Below are 22,747 nucleotides of genomic sequence, written 5' to 3' on the forward strand. Positions count from 1 at the left end.
TGATTTTCTTAATCATCAGTATAAGTGGATAGAAAGGTTTCATATCCCTCTTTTAATTATAATTTGTTATAATTTGAAGCCTAACAAAGCCACTCGAAGATTCCATTAAATGGTAGCCATTACTAAAGGGTTGGAAAATTTTCTTGCCTCCTGGAGGTGGATTTAACTTCCGATTAAACGTTGAAAATGTGTATTAACGACTGTTGTTATCATTATTTAATGATTGACTGTTCTTGTTCATGTGATTTACAGTAAGCTGATCAATTAATTGACTTAACTTTTCATTATTTGGTTACATTAAATTGATAACTAATTACAGTTGAAGTGTATAATATTTTTACCGGTTAACTTCCATTCCTGCCTGTAATACCATTTGCCTTTGTGTGGATACAAAACAACAGTTGATTTTCATTGAATGTGTTTTTTTTATTTCTTTCATTCAATCAACTTATCTTAATTGGATAGTCTCAATCAATTGATTTACCCAATTACAGTGTATCATCGCATAATATGTAACCGAGTTGAATAGAGTAAAGTATAGCTATCAATTGATTAACTTGACTGAGGCCTATTAACCAAAAATAATTTCATTACTTCAATTGTAAACATTTGAAACAAGGTTGGGAAAATAACTGTCTTTAATTGCTCAATTAATTGAGAGAATAAGAAAACAAAATAGTCAACAATTACAAGGTAAACAAACAATTGATTATTCACCATCAGATCACCAACAATTTGATCCACTATAAACCCAAATTGGTTAACATGAAATTTTTGGCCCTTGCATTTAATATTCATAAGATAATAAGTTTAACTTACATTGTTAGCTGAAGATGATCTTGAAATCAATCAATCACAAGATTGATTCGTGTTTAAATCAAATTTAGTATTATTGTGCAATTTAATTAACCTCCCTGGAAGCGACAATTTAACAAGAGGCTCAACAATTATATAATCATGCGATTAAATTGGTTTGAAAGAAATGGCAAAAAGCGAAACTCAAGTCTTATTATTCAACATTCCAATAAAGCCTAACGAGTTACATAAAGTACTTTCAATAATTTTCATAGCCTTGGAGTGATTAATTGAAACAAGAAAAACACACAACAATTAGCTTATCATGACTGGAAACAATTGAGGGTAACAATAAAATCTAAAAATCAGATGAGCCGTAAATTTAATCACCGATCAGACATAAACAAAAACAGCTCAAGAGAGACGTGCACCCAAAGCTCCAAAGCGAGGCCCTTAAAATGACCTAATTGGATCGATTGAACCGTTTAAAAAGCTATTTTAATAAAATATGACCTAACGATCTAAACACAGGTTTAACAAGATTTAGTAAAGTCTAATTGGTAACTAATCCAAGCTTTGATAAACTAAAGATTGAACTCTTAAGATGGTGAAATTGTAATGTGATTCAATTTGGATTAAGCGCATCAGCGATCATCATCCGACGATAGCTCAGTTGGTAGAGCGGAGGACTGTAGATGTTCAATAGTGATCCTTAGGTCGCTGGTTCGACTCCGGCTCGTCGGAAACTTTTTACCTTTAATTAAGGGATTTACCTGATCTAATTATTTTAATCTTCATTTAATTTATTAAAGGTGGTTCCTTGAATTACTTTAATATTAACAAAATCGAGTCTTTATTAATTATTAATTTCGTGCGATTACACACAGGGATAACAAGGCTTCGCTTGGTAACATTTACACTCTACCTTTCGGTAGTTGTCATCCCAATACATGAATAATAAAGGTAGATTGAAAAAAAAGAGATAAATACATTGTATATAAATAAAGGGTAAGGTAAGAAAAAATTTAAGTAATAAATCGCTGTATATCGTCCAGACTGGTTTGCTTTCGTTTCGTTTGCTTCACTGATTTGTTTGTTTTGCTTTTTACTGTTACCATTTCTTCATGTCTAGCTTCGAGAAAAGGTATCTTCAACCGTTTCATTAAACAATGGCTTGGGCCGTTGAAACTTGGATGAAGATATTGCTGTCCCTTGGCTTTTTCCAGTAATTCTTTTGCTTTCTCCTTGTTGCTTTTGATGGTGTTTTATATTCTTAAAGATGTATATCAGTGAATATTATTGGCAAAATTTTGTTATGGATAATTTATGTTGATTTACCAGAATGAGGCGATTACTTTCAGTTTTAAACTTGTCATTAACACTCGTATGGATAGAGTTGTGAATAACTCATGCTTATCAATTGTTCATAAATGATACTAATAAAATTCACAAAATTGCTAACATCATAACCATTCATCAGTCTGTTGATCAATGAATAAATTTCCTTTGATTCCAATGATTTTTTACCGAAAGCATTTTGTCGTTGATTTTCAAATAAATTACAGTCTAAGATCCAATGACTCGGCGTTCTTCTACCAGCATTACACCAGCATTCGTCTACAAGTTTACCATCTTGCTCTTTCAAGTAGAAATATCCACCTGATATGAATACAATTGTTTTCAATTTTTGATAGTTAACACAATATTTTTTACTTGTATTCATGATGTCATTGATGTTTTTTCCTTGTAAGATCCAATCTATTCCTGATTTCATTTTATTATCAAATTCATCATTCTTGTTTTCGATCACAGTATTCCAGTTACCAGGCTCTTCAGTTGCTCCGACAATATCTAATAACACAGATTTTGCTTTGAGATCGACATCTAATTTTCTTTGAAGAATCTTCATCATTTCTGTCCATGGAGGATTAAGACCAATCGCTTTGATCATCATTATCGAAGATGTACCTGGTGGTATTCGTAACAATTTTTTGATGCCATTTGCTGTCATTTTTGCTGTTCCATCCCTTATTCTTTCAATTTTCATGTCTTTTATTGTTGATTTCGGTAGGCCTGTTATTAATGGATATATAAGGGATTGTATCAGCAGCTTTTTCCACTTCATCGGTAAAAAGAATAGTTTCCGTCTGTTATTTTTCAAAACATCGGAAATCGCTCTTATTTTTTCTTTCACTTTGTTCCAATACCAATCAGGCTGATTCTTCTTTCCAAAAGTATATCCAAGAACTGTTAAAGACTCGGACTCAGTGATTTTCATTTTTTTCAATTCAATTCGTTCTCCATTAGCTTTATAGCCTTTGAGCATTATGAATTGTGTCTTTGTTTTTTCCAGTGATAAGTTAATATCAAGAAGTTTTTGATCTAATTTTGTTATAACTTCATTGGCTACACTTTGTATTCTATCGAGATTCGTTGCATTGACCAGAAACGTGATGTCATCAGCGTAGATTGCTCTTTTTACATTTGGATATTCATCAAGTACACTATTGATTGTCTTTGATGAGCCAACAATGTAAAGAAGTGGACCAAGTGTTGAACCTTGAGGAATACCATTTGTTTCTTCCCTCCATCCTTTCATGCCATTCCAAGATATTTCAGTTGCTCGATTTTCAAGGTAGCTATTGATAAGTTTTTTACATTTCTCTTCGAGTGACCAGCTATTTATCTCTCTTAGTATTTCTTTTCTAGATACATTATCGAAAGCACCTTTTACATCGACTGCAAAAAGTCCAAGTTTACGTTTTGGTTTTGCCAGTTTTATCTCTTCTCGCAATTCAAGGATGGCTTCGTCTCTCGAGATTCCAGGTTGGTAAGCATATTGGTCTTTCCAAATGACTGGTGGTGCAGCATTTAACAATTTATCTTTTATATATTGTTCCAAGACTTTCCCATAAAAACATTGAATGTGAATCAATCTTGCTTTTTCTGGATTTGCTTTCGGGATAAAAACTCCTTTACCAATCTTCCATGGAGTTGGAAAATGGCCACAGCTCAAGATGTGATTGAATAATGAGGTGAAAAATTCAATTTTGTCCATCATCGTCTTTTTGCTAATCTTACAATTTACCTCCTCATAACCACTTGATACATTATCCTTCACTTTTCTGATCAAATATAAGAGTTCTTCTTTTGTTACATGCTCTTCTAGAGTATAGTTGGAAATCTTCTTGTCAACAATTGAGATTGCGTTTGAATAATTCAATGTTGTCATTTTTGATTGACAATCCTCTTTAAATTTCTCAGTTATTGTCCAAAAACTTTTCTCATCGTTACCAATTTGTTTGCAGCTCCTTGGCACAATTCGATTGATCAATTTCCATGGATTGGAAGCATGTTGACTGATCATTGCTTTGTCGAACTGACTTTTCTCTTGATTCAGAGAAAGCTTGAATTTTTTCTTTATTTCAACATATTTGTTTATCAGTATTTCTTTAATGGTTCCACTTGTTGATCCAATTTTCTTTTTCAGCTTGACCATTTCTTTTCTTTCTCTATCTAGATTTTTATTCCACCATGGTTTGTTATTGCTGGTTCGTGGTCTTTTTGATCTTTCTTGCATCTGTTTCAAGTCATCTATCAATTGTTGACAGAGTTGATCCAGTTGCTTTTGGTTAGTAAAGTTGTTCAAAATATTTGGCGGTTGCCATTTACTTATCAATTCAAAGAACTTGCTAAGGTCAATTTTCATTTGCTCTTGTTTTTTAGATGGTAAATCAACTTCGATGGTGGTAACTCTATGATCACTTTCTGGCCAATCTTGAGTATTGATGTATCTCACGAATTGGGAACAATTTGGGTTACAAGATACAAGATCTATCCAGGACACAATAAAATTTCCATCAGCATCTTTGTTTCTTCTACTCGTGTAAGTAAAATTTTCGTCTGTTGGACATTTAATTACTTTTATGCCATTTGTTAACAAAGTGGAATACAAAATATTTCCTTTATCATTCGCTTTGTTGTTGCAACTCTGATCTGCTAACTTGAATGACCAGGCAATGTGGGTTGAGTTAACATCGCCTCCAAGTAAGACGTATTTTGACTTATGTCTCACTAATAATTGTCCAAGTTTCTCAACTTCTTTTTCATATTCAGGCTTCGTTAGGCTTGGCGATAAATAGATGGATATGATAACCAATTCGGATGTCGTTGTTTTGATCATGCCAACTGTAGTTTCTTTCATATTTGCATTCCAAAGTTTGATGATCGGTTGTTTTGTTACTATTGCACTTCGACCGCAAGAAATAATATTTACTCCTTGTACGCTCAAAATTGGTAAGTACGATTCATTCCGTCATTCATTCAGTCTTTATTAATTATTAATTTCGTGTGATTACACACAGGGATAACAAGGCTTCGCTTGGTAACATTTACACTCTACCTTTCGGTAGTTGTCATCCCAATACATAAATTATAAATGTAAATTGAAAAAAGATAAATGTACATTGTATATAAATAAAGGGTAAGGTAAGAAAAAATTGAAGTAATAAATCGTTGTATATCGTCCAGACTGGTTTGCTTTCGTTTCATTTGCTTCACTGATTTGTTTGTATTGCTTTTTACTTTTACCATTTCTTCATGTCTAGCTTCGAGAAAAGGTATCTTCAACTGTTTCATTAAAGAGTGGCTTGGGCCGTTGAAACTCGGATGAAGATATTGCTGTCCCTTGGCTTTTTTCCAGTAATTCTTTTGCTTTCTCCTCGTTGCTTTTGATGGTATTTTATATTCTCAAAGATGTCTATCAGTGAATATTATTCGCATAATTTTGTTATGGATAATTTATGTTGATTTACCAGAATGAGGCGATTACTTTCAGTTTTAAAACTTGTCATTAATACACGTATGGATAGAGTTGTGAATAACTCATGCTTATCAATTTTTCATAAATGATACTAATAAAGTTCACAAAATTGCTAACATCATAACCATTCATCAGTCTGTTGATCAATAAATAAATTTCCTTTGATTCCAATGATTTTTTACCAAAAGCATCTTGTCGTTGATTTTCAAATAAGTTACAGTCTAAGATCCAATGACTCGGCGTTCTTCTACCAGCATTACACCAGCATTCGTCGACAAGTTTACCATCTTGCTCTTTCAAGTAGAAGTATCCACCTGATATGAATACAAGTGTTTTCAATTTTTGATAATTAACACAATGTTTTTTACTTGTATTCATAATATCATTGATGTTTTTTCCTTGTAAGATCCAATCTATTCCTGATTTCATTTTATTATCAAATTCATCATTCTTGTTTTTGATCACAGTATTCCAGTTAACAGGCTTTTCATTTGCTCCGATGAAATCTAATAACACAGATTTCGCTTTTGAATCAAAATCTAATTTTCTCTGTAGTATCTTCATCATTTCTGTCCATGGAGGATTAAGACCAATCGCTTTGATCATCATTATCGAAGATGTACCTGGTGGTATTCGTAACAATTTTTTGATGCCATTTGCTGTCATTTTTGCTGTTCCATCTCTTATTCTTTCAATTTTCATGTCTTTTATTGTTGATTTCGGTAAACCTGTTATTAATGGATATATAAGGGATTGTATCAGCAGCTTTTTCCACTTCATCGGTAAAAAGAATAGTTTCCGCCTGTTATTTTTCAAAACATCGGAAATTGCTCTTATTTTTTCTTTCACTTTGTTCCAATACCAATCAGGCTGATTCTTCTTTCCAAAAGTATATCCAAGAACTGTTAAAGACTCGGATTCAGTGATGTTCATTTTTTTCAACTCAATTCGTTCGCCACTAGCTTTATAGCCTTTAAGCATTATGAATTGTGTTTTTGATTTTTCCAATGATAAGTTGATGTCAAGAAGTTTTTGATCCAATTTTGTTATAATTTCATTGGCTAAACTTTGCATTCTATCGAGATTCGTTGCATTGACCAGAAACGTGATGTCATCAGCGTAGATTGCTGTTTTCACATTTGGATATTCATTTAGTACACTATTGATTGTTTTTGATGAGCCAACAATATAAAGAAGTGGACCAAGTGTTGAACCTTGAGGAATACCATTTGTTTCTTCCCTCCATCCTTTCATGCCATTCCAAGATATTTCAGTTGCTCGATTTTCAAGGTAACTATTGATAAGTTGTTTACATTTTTCTTCCAGTGACCAACTATTTATCTCTCTTAGTATTTCTTTTCTAGATACATTATCAAAAGCACCTTTTACATCGACTGCGAAAAGTCCTAGTTTACGTTTTGGTTTTGCAAGTTTTATCTCTTCTCGCAATTCAAGGATGGCTTCGTCTCTCGAGATTCCGGGTTGGTAAGCATACTGATCTTTCCAAATGACTGATGGTGCAGCATCTAACAATTTATCTTTTATATATTGTTCCAAGACTTTCCCATAAAAACATTGAATGTGGATCAATCTTGCTTTTTCTGGATTTGCTTTGGGGATAAACACTCCTTTACCAATCTTCCATGGAGTTGGAAAATGGCCACAGCTCAAGATGTGATTGAATAAAGTGGTGAAGAATTCAATTTTGTCCATCATCGTCTTTTTGCTTATCTTACAATTTACTTCCTCATAACCACTTGATACATTATCCTTCACTTTTCTGATCAAATTTAACAGTTCTTCTTTCGTTACATGCTCATCTAGAGTATAGTTGGAAATCTTCTTGTCAACAATTGAGATTGTGTTTGAGTAATTCAATGTTGTCATCTTTGATTGGCAATCCTCTTTAAATTTCTCAGTTATTGTCCAAAAACTTTTCTCATCGTTACCAATTTGTTTGCAGCTCCTTGGCAAAATTTGATTTATCAATTTCCATGGATTGGAAGCATGTTGACTAATCATTGCTTTGTCGAACTGACTTTTCTCTTGATTCAGAGAAAGCTTGAAGTTTTTCTTTATTTCAACATATTTGTTTATCAGTATTTCTTTAATCGTTCCACTTGCTGATCCAATTTTCTTTTTTAGCTTGACCATTTCTTTTCTTTCTTTATCTAGATTTTTATTCCACCATGGTTTGTTATTGCTGGTTCGTGGTCTTTTTGATCTCTCTTGCATCTGTTTTAAGTCATCTATCAATTGTTGACAGAGTTGATCCAGTTGCTCTTGGTTAGTAAAGTTGTTCAAAATATTTGGCGGTTGCCATTTACTTATCAATTCACAGAATTTTCTAAGGTCAATTTTCATTTGCTCTTGTTCTTTAGATGGTAAGTCAACTTCAATGGTGGTAACTCTATGATCACTTTCTGGCCAATCTTGAGTATTGATGTATCTCACGAATTGGGAACAATTTGACTTACAAGATACAAGATCTATCCAGGACACAATAAAATTTCCATCAGCATCTTTGTTTCGTCTACTAGTGTAAGTAAAATTTTTATCTGTAGGACATTTAATTACTTTTATGCCATTTGTTAACAAAGTGGAATACAGAATATTTCCTTTGTCGTTCGCTTTGTTGTTGCAACTTTGATCTGCTAGTTTGAATGACCAGGCAATGTGTGTTGAGTTAACATCGCCTCCAAGTACAACATATTTTGACTTATGTCTCACTAATAATTGTCCAAGTTTCTCAACTTCTTTTTCGTATTCAGGCTTTGTTAGGCTTGGTGGTAAATAGATGGATATGATAACCAATTCGGATGTTGTTGTTTTGATCATGCCAACTGTTGTTTCTTTCATATTTGCATTCCAAAGTTTGATGATCGGTTGTTTTGTTACTATTGCACTTCGACCGCAAGAAATAATATTTACTCCTTGTACGCTCAAAATAGGTAAGTACGATTCGTTTTGTTCAGATATGATAAAAATATCATCTGTTTTTCCTTCCAAATGGATTTCTAATTCATGTGTTGCTATTCTTGAACCAGCTAAATTAATTTGCTTAATTTGCATATTAATAAATTTGTTTATATTCATAGTCAGTAACACTCATGGCTCGTTCAATTTCCATTTGGATGAAAGGACAATCTCTGGACATACAATGATGATCATAATTGAATTTCGCTTCTTTGCAATGTAAACATATTGGTTTTACTCTTTGGCATTCACTTTCTTTGTGATAATCTCCGCATCTTTTACATCTTGTTTTACCATCACAGGTTTTCGATCGATGATCACCAGAATGGGATAAACAATTGGTACAAATTGGGAGATTCCAGGTATCTTCAATTTTCATCATCTTAAAGTTAACTTTAATTTTACCATCATTTGTTGCCAAAGAATCTCTTATTGTTCCAGGTATTGATAGCACCAGATTCCTTACTTGTCTCTTGTTGTAATTTGTCGTATCGAAACCTGTAAGTAACTTTATACCATCATCTTTATCTTTGTTCAATTCATCCCATTTGTTCTGCTTGATTATAAGATCGAGAATCTCATTGTCTTCCAGGTCTTTATCAAAGAGTTCTTTCTTGTTGATATTTCTTATCATGATTCTTGGATTTTTCTTTTTTGGATGTTCAGCCACCAAATCCGGATGACTTTTACCAATCATTGATTTCATTGCTTCAGTATCCCGGACTTCATTACCGATCATCAGCACACAATTTTCTTTCTCTTTAATCAAATCGAAAGAAAGGTTGTAATGGCCTTTAAGAATCTCTTGTATTTTCTTTAATATTGCTGAGCCTTTCATTATTCTCTTCTTGTCACTTGGTTTGATAAATATGACTCGCTCCCTGTTGGCGCCCTTTTTCTTGGCTGGTGTAGAGTGAACAGCCTGTTTGACAATATCGGAATAGCTTCTTTTGGTATTATCACTTTTACAATTTTCAGAGACAGTAGTTTTAATTGTTTCTTTAATTGATTCCAAGCTTTTAGCAACCTCTTTCTCGATTTCTCCAGTAATACCAGTAAGAAGCTTATCAATGGTCTGTTTCTCCTTTTCCACAGTCCTTATTTCCATTAACCGCATGGCAACCTTTAACATTTTGACCATGGCATGGGCATCGTCAAATGAAACTGGAGTTGCATCTTTACTTTTAATTGGACCAAGGATACCTTCAGAAGTCGTAATCATCTTCTTCATCAGCTTTAATTGTTGTTGAATATTTTTCGGTAAGTCAAGTACAGTCTGCTCCATACTTTTCTTTGACCTTAACTCTTTGACCACATCGTCAGGTGAAGCCACGTGAGTTGAAGGGGTAGCCATTTTTTCAATCACAATTTACAAATTAATTGTTGTATTTTAGGATATAATTTATACACCAAAATGATCCTCACACTTAACTCTATAATAATAACACAAAATCAAAAAATTAACTAAATTATTAATCACTATTTAATTTGAATAAAAAATCACAAGGCAAACTTGATGTTAACAGGTCTTTATTAATTATTAATTTCGTGTGATTACACACAGGGATAACAAGGCTTCGCTTGGTAACATTTACACTCTACCTTTCGGTAGTTGTCATCCCAATACATAAATTATAAATGTAAATTGAAAAAAGATAAATGTACATTGTATATAAATAAAGGGTAAGGTAAGAAAAAATTGAAGTAATAAATCGTTGTATATCGTCCAGACTGGTTTGCTTTCGTTTTATTTGCTTCACTGATTTGTTTGTATTGCTTTTTACTTTTACCATTTCTTCATGTCTAGCTTCGAGAAAAGGTATCTTCAACTGTTTCATTAAAGAGTGGCTTGGGCCGTTGAAACTCGGATGAAGATATTGCTGTCCCTTGGCTTTTTTCCAGTAATTCTTTTGCTTTCTCCTCGTTGCTTTTGATGGTATTTTATATTCTCAAAGATGTCTATCAGTGAATATTATTCGCATAATTTTGTTATGGATAATTTATGTTGATTTACCAGAATGAGGCGATTACTTTCAGTTTTAAGCTTGTCATTAACACACGTATGGATAGAGTTGTGAATAACTCATGTTTATCAATTGTTCATAAATGATACTAATAAAATTCACAAAATGGCTAACATCATAACCATTCATCAGTCTGTTGATCAATGAATAAATTTCATTTGATTCCAAAGATTTTTTACCAAAAGCATCTTGTCGTTGATTTTCAAATAAGTTACAGTCTAAGATCCAATGACTCGGCGTTCTTCTACCAGCATTACACCAGCATTCGTCAACAAGTTTACCATCTTGCTCTTTCAAGTAGAAATATCCACCTGATATGAATACAAGTGTTTTCAATTTTTGATAATTAACACAATATTTTTTACTTGTATTCATGATGTCATTGATGTTTTTTCCTTGTAAGATCCAATCTATTCCTGATTTCATTTTATTATCAAATTCATCATTCTTGTTTTCGATCACAGTATTCCAGTTACCAGGCTCTTCAGTTGCTCCGACAATATCTAACAACACAGATTTTGCTTTGAGATCGACATCTAATTTTCTTTGAAGAATCTTCATCATTTCTGTCCATGGAGGATTAAGACCAATCGCTTTGATCATCATTATCGATGATGTACCTGGTGGTATTCGTAACAATTTTTTGATGCCATTTGCTGTCATTTTTGCTGTTCCATCTCTTATTCTTTCAATTTTCATGTCTTTTATTGTTGATTTCGGTAGGCCTGTTATTAATGGATATATAAGGGATTGTATCAGCAGCTTTTTCCACTTCATCGGTAAAAAGAATAGTTTCCGTCTGTTATTTTTCAAAACATCGGAAATTGCTCTTATTTTTTCTTTTACTTTGTTCCAATACCAATCAGGCTGATTCTTCTTTCCAAAAGTATATCCAAGAACTGTTAAAGACTCGGACTCAGTGATTTTCATTTTTTTCAATTCAATTCGTTCTCCACTAGCTTTATAGCCTTTGAGCATTATGAATTGTGTCTTTGTTTTTTCCAGTGATAAGTTAATATCAAGAAGTTTTTGATCTAATTTTGTTATAACTTCATTGGCTACACTTTGTATTCTATCGAGATTCGTTGCATTGACCAGAAACGTGATGTCATCAGCGTAGATTGCTCTTTTTACATTTGGATATTCATCAAGTACACTATTGATTGCTTTTGATGAGCCAACAATGTAAAGAAGTGGACCAAGTGTTGAACCTTGAGGAATACCATTTGTTTCTTCCCTCCATCCTTTCATGCCATTCCAAGATATTTCAGTTGCTCGATTTTCAAGGTAGCTATTGATAAGTTTTTTACATTTCTCTTCGAGTGACCAGCTATTTATCTCTCTTAGTATTTCTTTTCTAGATACATTATCGAAAGCACCTTTTACATCGACTGCAAAAAGTCCAAGTTTACTTTTTGGTTTTGCCAGTTTTATTTCTTCTCGCAATTCAAGGATGGCTTCGTCTCTCGAGATCCCAGGTTGGTAAGCATATTGGTCTTTCCAAATGACTGGTGGTGCAGCATTTAACAATTTATCTTTTATATATTGTTCCAAGACTTTCCCATAAAAACATTGAATGTGAATCAATCTTGCTTTTTCTGGATTTGCTTTCGGGATAAAAACCCCTTTACCAATCTTCCATGGAGTTGGAAAATGGCCACAGCTCAAGATGTGATTGAATAATGAGGTGAAAAATTCAATTTTGTCCATCATCGTCTTTTTGCTAATCTTACAATTTACCACCTCATAACCACTTGATACATTATCCTTCACTTTTCTGATCAAATATAAGAGTTCTTCTTTTGTTACATGTTCTTCTAGAGTATAGTTGGAAATCTTCTTGTCAACAATTGAGATTGCGTTTGAATAATTCAATGTTGTCATCTTTGATTGGCAATCCTCTTTAAATTTCTCAGTTATTGTCCAAAAACTTTTCTCATCGTTACCAATTTGTTTGCAGCTCCTTGGCACAATTCGATTAATCAATTTCCATGGATTGGAAGCATGTTGACTGATCATTGCTTTGTCGAACTGACTTTTCTCTTGATTCAGAGAAAGCTTGAATTTTTTCTTTATTTCCACATATTTGTTTATCAGTATTTCTTTAATCGTTCCACTTGTTGATCCAATTTTCTTTTTCAGCTTGACCATTTCTTTTCTTTCTCTATCTAGATTTTTATTCCACCATGGTTTGTTATTGCTGGTTCGTGGTCTTTTTGATCTTTCTTGCATCTGTTTCAAGTCATCTATCAATTGTTGACAGAGTTGATCCAGTTGCTTTTGGTTAGTAAAGTTGTTCAAAATATTTGGCGGTTGCCATTTACTTATCAATTCAAAGAACTTGCTAAGGTCAATTTTCATTTGCTCTTGTTTTTTAGATGGTAAGTCAACTTCAATGGTGGTAACTCTATGATCACTTTCTGGCCAATCTCGAGTATTGATGTATCTCACGAATTGGGAACAATTTGGGTTACAAGATACAAGATCTATCCAGGACACAATAAAATTTCCATCAGCATCTTTGTTTCGTCTACTCGTGTAAGTAAAATTTGCGTCTGTTGGACATTTAATTACTTTTATGCCATTTGTTAACAAAGTGGAATACAAAATATTTCCTTTGTCGTTCGCTTTGTTGTTGCAACTTTGATCTGCTAGTTTGAATGACCAGGCAATGTGTGTTGAGTTAACATCGCCTCCAAGTACAACATATTTTGACTTCTGTCTCACTAATAATTGTCCAAGTTTCTCAACTTCTTTTTCGTATTCAGGCTTTGTTAGGCTTGGTGGTAAATAGATGGATATGATAACCAATTCGGATGTTGTTGTTTTGATCATGCCAACTGTTGTTTCTTTCATATTTGCATTCCAAAGTTTGATGATCGGTTGTTTTGTTACTATTGCACTTCGACCGCAAGAAATAATATTTACTCCTTGTACGCTCAAAATAGGTAAGTACGATTCGTTTTGTTCAGATATGATAAAAATATCATCTGTTTTTCCTTCCAAATGGATTTCTAATTCATGTGTTGCTATTCTTGAACCAGCTAAATTAATTTGCTTGATTTTCATATTAATAAATTTGTTTATATTCATAGTCAGTAACACTCATGGCTCGTTCAATTTCCATTTGGATGAAAGGACAATCTCTGGACATACAATGATGATCATAGTTGAATTTTGCTTCTTTACAATGTAAACATATTGGTTTTACTCTTTGGCATTCACTTTCTTTGTGATGATCTCCACATCTTTTACATCTTGTATTACCTTCACAGGTTTTCGACCGATGATCACCAGAATGAGATAAACAATTGGTACAAATTGGGAGATTCCAGGTATCTTCAATTTTCATCATCTTAAAGTTAACTTTAATTTTACCATCATTTGTTGCCAAAGAATCTCTTATTGTTCCAGGTATTGATAGCACCAGATTCCTTACTTGTCTCTTGTTGTAATTTGTCGTATTGAAACCTGTAAGTAACTTTATACCATCATCTTTATCTTTGTTCAATTCATCCCATTTGTTCTGCTTGATTATAAGATCGAGAATCTCATTGTCTTCCAGGTCTTTATCAAAGAGTTCTTTCTTGTTGATATTTCTTATCATGATTCTTGGATTTTTCTTTTTTGGATGTTCAGCTACCAAATCCGGATGACTTTTACCAATCATTGATTTCATTGCTTCAGTATCCCGGACTTCATTACCGATCATCAGCACACAATTTTCTTTCTCTTTAATCAAATCGAAAGAAAGGTTGTAATGGCCTTTAAGAATCTCTTGTATTTTCTTTAATATTGCTGAGCCTTTCATTATTCTCTTCTTGTCACTTGGTTTGATAAATATGACTCGCTCCCTGTTGGCGCCCTTTTTCTTGGCTGGTGTAGAGTGAACAGCCTGTTTGACAATGTCGGAATAGCTTCTTTTGGTATTATCACTTTTACAATTTTCAGAGACAGTAGTTTTAATTGTTTCTTTAATTGATTCCAAGCTTTTAGCAACCTCTTTCTCGATTTCTCCAGTAATACCAGTAAGAAGCTTATCGATGGTCTGTTTCTCCTTCTCCACAGTCCTTATTTCCATTAACCGCATGGCAACCTTTAACATTTTGACCATGGCATGGGCATCATCAAATGAAACTGGAGTTGCATCTTTACTTTTAATTGGACCAAGGATACCTTCAGAAGTCGTAATCATCTTCTTCATCAGCTTTAATTGTTGTTGAATATTTTTCGGTAAGTCAAGTACAGTCTGCTCCATACTTTTCTTTGACCTTAACTCTTTGACCACATCGTCAGGTGAAGCCACGTGAGTTGAAGGGGTAGCCATTTTTTCAATCACAATTTACAAATTAATTGTTGTATTTTAGGATATAATTTATACACCAAAATGATCCTCACACTTAACTCTATAATAATATCACAAAATCAAAAAATTAACTAAATTATTAATCACTATTTAATTTGGATAAAAAATCACAAGGCAAACTTGATGTTAGCGTGTCAGGATGGCCGAGTGGTCTAAGGCGCTGCGTTCAGGTCGCAGTCAGATTTATCTGGCGTGGGTTCGAATCCCACTTCTGACAATTAGATTATTTTTTTTACATATTTTGTTATATACTTTTCATTGGGTTTCATTGATGATTAACCGGACGGTTTATTTGAAATACTTGGAGTATAAAAAAGAGTACAAAGGTTGAAATTTTGAGATTCATGTTTGTTAAAGTTCATCATGAGATGCACTTGTACTTGGTCCGTATAATTGCTCATCTGGATAGTATTTATTCCAAAATTTGGGGGAAATGAGGGTGAAAAAGTTGTTGTAACCTTCCTTTATTTCATCAACCGATAGCACTTGGTCTTTATTTTCATCTGATGATGCCACAAGTCGGGCTGCTTCTTCGTTATGTCTATCGGTTTGAATTGTTAACCAATATTCAAGCTCTTTAGGGTTCAAGGATCCATCTTTATCTTTATCTAAATATGAGTGGAAATGATTTTTTTGAACCTAAAATGGGTGATGGGAGAGAAATAAAACAAGGTGTGAATAAAATTTGAAAGATTAAGATTTTCATTTAGTAACATACTTCAGTCCATTCAGGATCAACACGATCAGCTTCTGGTGTTATTGTTATTAAATGTTTAAGGTATTCTTCCATGTTGATTAATTTGTCTCCATCGCTGTCCATGTCTTCTAGGCCTTCCTCGACAAGTCTTTGTTTTACAGCATCTGATGAAGATTCCTCTGGCCACATGAAATCTTTGAATTCATCTTTAGTTAATATGGTGTCATTATTGGCATCAGCAACTTCCCATCGTTTCTGAGCTCGGTTTAACATAGTTTCCCAAACTGCATTACCCTGTTCGTCACCATATGATTCGATCCTCATTTCCTCGGTGAATGTTTTGTTCTTGTATTTTTCCCAATCTAATACCTCCATCTCGACTGGTTCATATTCATGCCAGCTGTGCACCTCTTGAGTTACCGGTTCATAATAAGCCCATTGTCTGTCCAGATTCTCCTGTGTTATTTCCAGGTGAATTTCATCCAGCCATTTCTTCACCTCTTCAACGCTCAACTGTTTATCACTGTTTTCATCATATTTACTGTACAAACGAACCAACTCGGATTGAATCTCTTCTGGGGTTGGCTGCTGTTGAAATTCATCAGATGTTGGCGCAGGTATTTGACTCTCGTGTAAACTCTCATCATCTCCTGGTTTACTGGTAGCTCCAACATGATAAACAAAATTAAAAATCACGAATAAAATAAACGATGAATGGACCAACATCAACACCGGGCGAATCATGTTTGATATTTTGTAAGATATAACAAAAATCTTGAAAAAAAACAAATAGAGGATAAAACCAAAGGTTTAGAACGATTCACTTATAAAGAATAATTTAATTGAAAGAACCTACATAAACTTGGTATTTTATAAACACTATTATTTGGGTAACTAGTTGTTTAAATTATTGCACAAAAATATATAATCTGATATTTAATTAACACAATATTTCAATCACAATTAGAATGTAAAGATTTTAGTTCTCAAGATAAACAAACAATCTGTTAAACCTAGCTACGTCAACAATGGAAAGTTGTACAGGGGAAGCCTTCTTCAGACTTGTTAGACTAGATTCAAGTTCAACTCCAATCTAGAAAGACATACTGTTCAAGTATACATGACAGGGTTAATAGTAACTAAAAAGACCAATTTTGATACAAGTTTAGCAAAGCAACAATTTGAAATTCAAATCATAGTTAATAGACGTTTAGATGCATTATTTTAATTTAATTCATTCTTCATCATTTTGTTTTCAAGTTACAAATAAATGTATGTAAATGCACATTTACAATTTAATGTTTTCATCTCTTGTTAGCTTCAAAACGTTTCTGTTTGAGTTGTTAATTATGATTCACTATTAGTCAATTCAACAGCTTATTTGAATTTGTGAGTTTTGATGCAACAGCCTTTGAATTACAGCAAATTAGACTGCGATTTTCATTCATGAACTTGCAAAACGAACCATCGTCATGAGCAGAAAGCGTTTAATTTTCAATCAAAAGATGGGACAGATCAAAGTGATCTACTAAACTTCAAATTAATCGACTGATCAATGAAAAACTACCAAATTTTACATTTCCGGTGATATTGTCTGCGAATTGGTGAACATTCAAATCGAGCCAATATCATTTGTGTTAGCACAGCACCAAAACCCGTTTAATTGTCTGATCAACGATTAAGAGTCAATCCTTTTTGTTTGTGCTGTTCTATTATTAATTTTCTTGGTTCTTTTTTTAATTTACACTCATTATACTGGCAATGATTACCATCCTGATGTCCTGATTGTTATTGAAAATTACGTTAAAAAATGGTGTCTTATTTAATGAAGCAATTAAATCAAGATTCATCAATTTAATCTGTATTTTTTCACACTGGAAAGCAAATGTAAAAAGGTGTAAAGCAAAGAGTTAAATTGGAAATCGACTCATTTGTTAATGACAATCTGTTGAAGTAACTTGATGATAATATTCAAATTTTAAATTGTGAAGCAACTTGGAATATCCTCTTTGCTCTTCTTGTTTCCTAAATGATCTCAGATTCCACATCACCATTAAGTAAGGTAAGACTTTTCTTTATTCAATTGTTCTAATTTGATAATTATTTCCAATATCTCCTCAGCTCGTCTTTTACACGAAAGGATTTGTATTAATTGTAATATCATTAACCATAAATAACATCACATTGAACCAAGGAGTATTGTCAACTCGAGTGCCCCTCAACGGCCTTTCCAATGGACCTTATGTTCCTGAAGCACCAGTAAATTTTTTGATTAGTCCAAGTTTACTCAGTTCACATCAGACATTATCACCACCTCAGTTATCAACCATAGAAACATCCCAGTTTTTTCAAAAAGCCAATCCATCGTATGACAACCTTGGAGAGTCAATTGCCAAAACGATCCTTCATTCGTTTCATTTAATTGATGATGATTCCGAGATACGTCCAAAGCGAAATAATAATGTAAGACGCAAAAAGACCAAGCTAAGGGATAATCAGTCACCAAATGAAGCGATTGCTGTTTATCGAGGTGGAGAAGATCAAGGAACCAGTTTCATCCTGAAGGAAAGCATCAAAAGTGAAAATGAAAGTCCGAGTATTGACGGCAGTAGTGGATACATCTTGCAAGATGACTCTGAGGACGAAAATGCGGCTTTAACTGATGAACAAGAAATCCTTTCCATTTTAGAACAAAATGCCAAAAAGAGAAAGAAACAGAAGAAGGTTGATAACGACGAAGATGACGATAGTGCTGATGAAGGCGATGATACTCCTGTAAAAGCAAAACCAGGAAGATATGTAATCAAGAAAATATTCAAAGGTAAAAATGGTGAGTTAACGGCAGTTGATTGGATTGAAGACAGAGGCCATGCTAAACAGGACGCATACCATAAAGAAGAATGGGAAGACACGCAGCAGAAGCGAAATGTTGTCAGGAAGAAAATTCGCAAGTCTCCAAATAAGGGTGAGAAGAAAGATGAAACCAAGGAGGATGAGGATTCTGATGAGGACCAATCGTCAAATAAAAAGAGCAAGAAAGAGAAAAAGAAAAGAAAAAAGAAGAAGTCAAACAAGCAAAAGAAGAAACTTGAAGATGATGAGAAAAAAGAAGCTGAAGAAACAACAATCGACGGTGAACATATTCCTCAGCTGCTTTGGAGCTATTTGTCTCGAAAAAATGGTAAAGATGATTTACCGATTGAACAAATTAAAATATCCAAAGTGTAAATGATCTCAATTTATAATATGACGTTGAGTTAGATTTAATAAATTGATTTGAATTTTCTTGGATTCAAATCATATGTGTAAAAGGCCTATGGAGTTGAATATTTATAATGAAAAATATTGCATTTTTAGCAAAAGTTATATTTACATATTATTGAATTATATTAAAGTGAGATTCTTATTTAAACAAGACCATAATGTATGCATTCAATTTTCGGATTATCATTATTCACATGGCTTTTCATGAGATGATTGATTTGTAAGGGGACATTTTGTTTTTCACTTTCAGGTATCATTGAGTTCATAGATTCGTTGTTGGCTTTAATAGTCTGATTGATTTGATATTCAGTTGGAGTTGAGGAAGGATTATCCTGGATATCTCTGGACATCATTTTTCCCATATGGTTAGAGTCTCTTGTTTCAGATAAATCACTGTATGCTTTGGCCTCATAAATGAAATTGTTAGCTTCCAATTGATTTTCAAATTGTGACTTAACTTTGTCTCTATTCTTAATTTTGGGAGGTAGAGGTGGCGGTGTCATTAGGATCTGAGGTTTATCTTTACAAACTGGTGGTAATGGAGGAGGAACAAATAGTTTATACGTTTCCGTTGAAGATTGGTCAGATTGATAGGATGAAGATCCATGGTCAGGTTGAGAATGAATAGGTTGAAATGAGTTGCATTCAGTATCTGGCAGCTGATAATTTAGTGGGTTCTCAATCTTTGGATTGATAATTCCAGCTTTTGATACTTTGTTTGTGGCTAATTCACCACGTTTTCGAGGTGATGAGTACATTGGTATGGGTTCATGAGTGGACGATTGATCCTTGCGAACAGGTTTAAAAGTTGTCAACTGTTGGTGAGTTAATTGGTAATGATAATTTTCGTTACTATTATTGGTTAGTAAATTTACATTTGATTGTGCTTGTAAGTTATCATCAAAATGATAATTGTTGGTTTGATTATTATTGTTGATCAATTGATTTTGTTGGTTCAAAGATGAGTCGGTTGCAAATAAACAGGATTCAGTCACTGTTCTTGGATGATTTGAGTTAGGCAATTCTTTTGTTGGCTCATTTTTGGCACAATTGTTTGTATTAGATGAGTGATTGAATTTGTGAGCATTAGTCAATGAAACTTCAGCAAGCTTTTCATTTCCTCGTTCTTTGGCGATTTTGTAAAGAAGAAGGAATAAATGGCGACTTTTTAAATCCAAAGCAAGCATAAATGCTTTTTCAAGGCATGAGTAACGGTAGAGATGATAAAAAAATCTTTTGGCAATACAATGCATTTCATATTGATACTCTTCTATGATGTCTTCAGCTATAGGTATTTTTGGAATGAAAAATGTGGCAAGAGCTTCTTGTAATTGAGATTCTTTGATGGTATTTAAAGGAGTCTTCAGCAGATGGTTAAAGATGATATTGAGAGAAGAGTAGGCGAGATAAGAATTTAAATTCCAATTGAGTAGTTGAACATTTTCTATAGCCTCATTGATGTAATCGTGTTTGACATATGATCGTATAAGTCCAATGTAATCTAGGTTGTTGGGTAAAACAATTAGCATGAGATTGGGATCATCCATGAATCGTAAGCAAACAAGAGAATTGTTCAGAAACTTGAGTTCGCTGAGTCCTGTGAAAGCTTCTCGTAAAAAGAGATCATCATAATTGGCTGGCATTACATGTAGACCATAATCATACATCATTATTTGGCCAAACGAGTCAGACATGATAAAATAAGAATCAGATGGACTATTGACCAGGTCTATAGCATTAATTGGAGCTTGAAAATAACGAATAGAATTTTGATCAATACTGTAGACTAAGACACTTCGATCCTCACAAAGGAGTATAACTTTGTTTAGGTCAAAGTTGATATCAGCTTTAACAACTTGACAAGGAACTGCTAGTTGAATTGATTCGACCATTTCAATAACATAGCATTCGTCAATAAAATTTATCTGGTATTCTCTGAACAGGATAGAGCCGTGGTCACCATCACTTTCAACTGTCATCAGTCTGTTTATTCGTCGTTTACAGAAGCAAATCTAAAGAAAGAATAGATGAGTTGATTAAATCATTTTCATTATTTATATGAATCTTGAAAGTGACTATTTTATGTGAAAGTTACCTTGAGAATATCGTTTAGGATGGATGCATATCCAACCAGGTCGAATGAGTTATGAATAATGTTGTAGATTAAGATGTTACAGAAATCTTTATTTGATGTGATTGGGGACGACCAGGGACAGATTGTATTGGATCCATTTTGCCACCAAACGAGTAAAAGATCTTCATCGTCATTTTTTATTTCACTTTTGAGTAAGTGTCGTTCAGCACGTCTACCACAGTTTATATCTAGCTCGTGTTCAATTATTTTTACATTTTGTGATTTCAATTTGAATAATTTCCGTTTGCGAGAAGTCCAACTCTTATTACGCTTTCCATCGTCCAAAAGAATGCATGTTATCCTGTATTTTAATAAATTGATGAAATTTTAATAAATGAATAAATAGTAGGTAAGCTTCAATTAGAAATCAAAGTAAAATAGCTTTATAAGGAAGTATGATTCCGTTTGAAAATGAAACCAAGATGAAGAAGGAAGTAATCTGTAATATAATAAATCTCTCATTGAATATTTATTGCTTGTGTACCAGTTAAGCTCTAGTTAATTAATTTACAAGACTAAATACTAGCATGAGTAATAATTGATAAACTAAAAGGTCTCAGAAAATTTTACATACAAGCGATCTATTTATAAATGAAAAGCTGGATAAGATTACTGAATAGTAAATGAAATGTATATTTTCAATAAATAGTGCATGTGTGAGAATATCAGATCAATTGGATTTGTGCTAAGCAAAAGGTCTCGAAAAAGTTAGTTGATATTAATAATTGATAAACAAACCTTGGATTAGTGTAGGATATGATGATCATTCTATTATCGAAAATAAAATCAACCATATATTCCGTCTTGATTTTTCCAATGAGATACTTATCCAGATAAATATAATTTATACAATTTAGATATGAAGGGTGGAAAAAACAAGAGGCTATCAGGCCATTTGAAAGGACAACAACGAGTGACTTGTAAACATCATTCCAATGAATGGATACAATTCTCTCGACAGAATCATTTGATGTGAAAACTGGATGGAAATGACTACTTTGATGGCTATTCAAGATATGTTGATGGTTTAATCCAGATGTTGTTGATGCTGGAACAGAATTTAAAGTTGAAGGAATAACCCGAGAAGTTAATTGTGATGACCAACTTTGTTTGTTGTTGAGACCCAAAAAACTTGACAACTCTTTCAAACGTTTCTCAGTTTTTGCATAATCACTTGAACTCAAATCCTTAGAGATTGAATCAGGTGAGAATAACTTAAACGATCCCAAATTGAACATTATAAATTAAGACAAATTATTCTCTCAAGAGTAGGTAAACGATTGAAACAATTTAACCTACATCAAAACTTCATAATAAAAAGTGAAGATCAACACTCATAGATGTGTTGCGCATAAAGAATGAGCCGACGGACTCCCGTATATTCTTAATCTTTCAATATTTTCACTATTAACTGGATTAACAACACTGGTTTAATCAAGAATACCAGTGTATTTAATGTATTCAGGACATTATCATAAAAAACAGAAATGAAAATAGATTCATTCAAGAAGAAAACAGTTTCAAAATTAAACAGAACTAAGAGTTCAATCTTTGTCATTTGTTTTGCATTTATTTCCCTAAACTTGTTTTAGGGAAACAAGTTGTTTATAAATCAGTGCTAACATCTAGTGTACTGGATTACTACTAAATGAGATTGTCAAATTTCAAT

General features: G+C 33.2%; 4 protein-coding genes and 2 non-coding genes across 7 annotated transcripts; 4 read left to right on the forward strand and 2 right to left on the reverse strand.

The window, feature by feature from the left end:
• The first annotated feature begins 1,453 nt into the window (after positions 1-1,453).
• On the forward strand, positions 1,454-1,539 carry TRNAY-GUA (transfer RNA tyrosine (anticodon GUA)). Its single transcript is given in 2 exon segments — positions 1,454-1,490; positions 1,504-1,539. It is a non-coding gene; the product is annotated as a tRNA-Tyr (tRNA).
• Positions 1,540-12,791: 11,252 nt separating this feature from the next.
• Positions 12,792-15,213, forward strand: LOC149093217 (uncharacterized). Its single transcript, XM_089269448.1, has 6 exons — positions 12,792-12,900; positions 12,996-13,155; positions 13,386-13,565; positions 13,713-13,809; positions 13,893-14,090; positions 14,183-15,213. Exons 3-5 carry the CDS (start codon positions 13,412-13,414, stop codon positions 13,975-13,977), a joined length of 336 nt encoding a protein of 111 aa, XP_089125574.1. The 5' UTR covers positions 12,792-12,900; positions 12,996-13,155; positions 13,386-13,411; the 3' UTR covers positions 13,978-14,090; positions 14,183-15,213.
• LOC107371727 (uncharacterized) lies at positions 14,713-20,239 on the forward strand. The gene is made up of 3 exons (XM_015939879.3): positions 14,713-14,850; positions 17,512-17,742; positions 17,802-20,239. Exons 2-3 carry the CDS (start codon positions 17,710-17,712, stop codon positions 18,906-18,908), a joined length of 1,140 nt encoding a protein of 379 aa, XP_015795365.2. The 5' UTR covers positions 14,713-14,850; positions 17,512-17,709; the 3' UTR covers positions 18,909-20,239.
• TRNAL-CAG (transfer RNA leucine (anticodon CAG)) lies at positions 15,117-15,200 on the forward strand. Its single transcript has one exon. It is a non-coding gene; the product is annotated as a tRNA-Leu (tRNA).
• On the reverse strand, positions 15,247-16,696 carry LOC107371683 (calumenin-B). Of its 2 annotated transcripts, XM_015939829.3 has the most exons (3): positions 16,537-16,696; positions 15,702-16,454; positions 15,247-15,622 (listed from the first exon to the last, which is right to left on the reverse strand). In XM_015939829.3, exons 2-3 carry the CDS (start codon positions 16,422-16,424, stop codon positions 15,335-15,337), a joined length of 1,011 nt encoding a protein of 336 aa, XP_015795315.2. In that variant the 5' UTR covers positions 16,425-16,454; positions 16,537-16,696; the 3' UTR covers positions 15,247-15,334. The 2 variants fall into 2 exon arrangements, with proteins under 2 accessions (XP_015795315.2, XP_089125573.1); XM_089269447.1 differs by having other exon boundaries at positions 15,702-16,696.
• On the reverse strand, positions 18,906-22,671 carry frtz (WD repeat-containing and planar cell polarity effector protein fritz). The gene is made up of 3 exons (XM_015939878.3): positions 21,817-22,671; positions 21,040-21,379; positions 18,906-20,956 (listed from the first exon to the last, which is right to left on the reverse strand). Exons 1-3 carry the CDS (start codon positions 22,314-22,316, stop codon positions 19,088-19,090), a joined length of 2,709 nt encoding a protein of 902 aa, XP_015795364.2. The 5' UTR covers positions 22,317-22,671; the 3' UTR covers positions 18,906-19,087.
• Positions 22,672-22,747: the final 76 nt, after the last annotated feature.

Source organism: Tetranychus urticae, chromosome 3 (assembly GCF_039701765.1).
Source record: "Tetranychus urticae isolate SD_2017Ah chromosome 3, NJAU_TeUrti_SD_1.0, whole genome shotgun sequence".
Classification (NCBI taxonomy): domain Eukaryota; kingdom Metazoa; phylum Arthropoda; class Arachnida; order Trombidiformes; family Tetranychidae; genus Tetranychus; species Tetranychus urticae.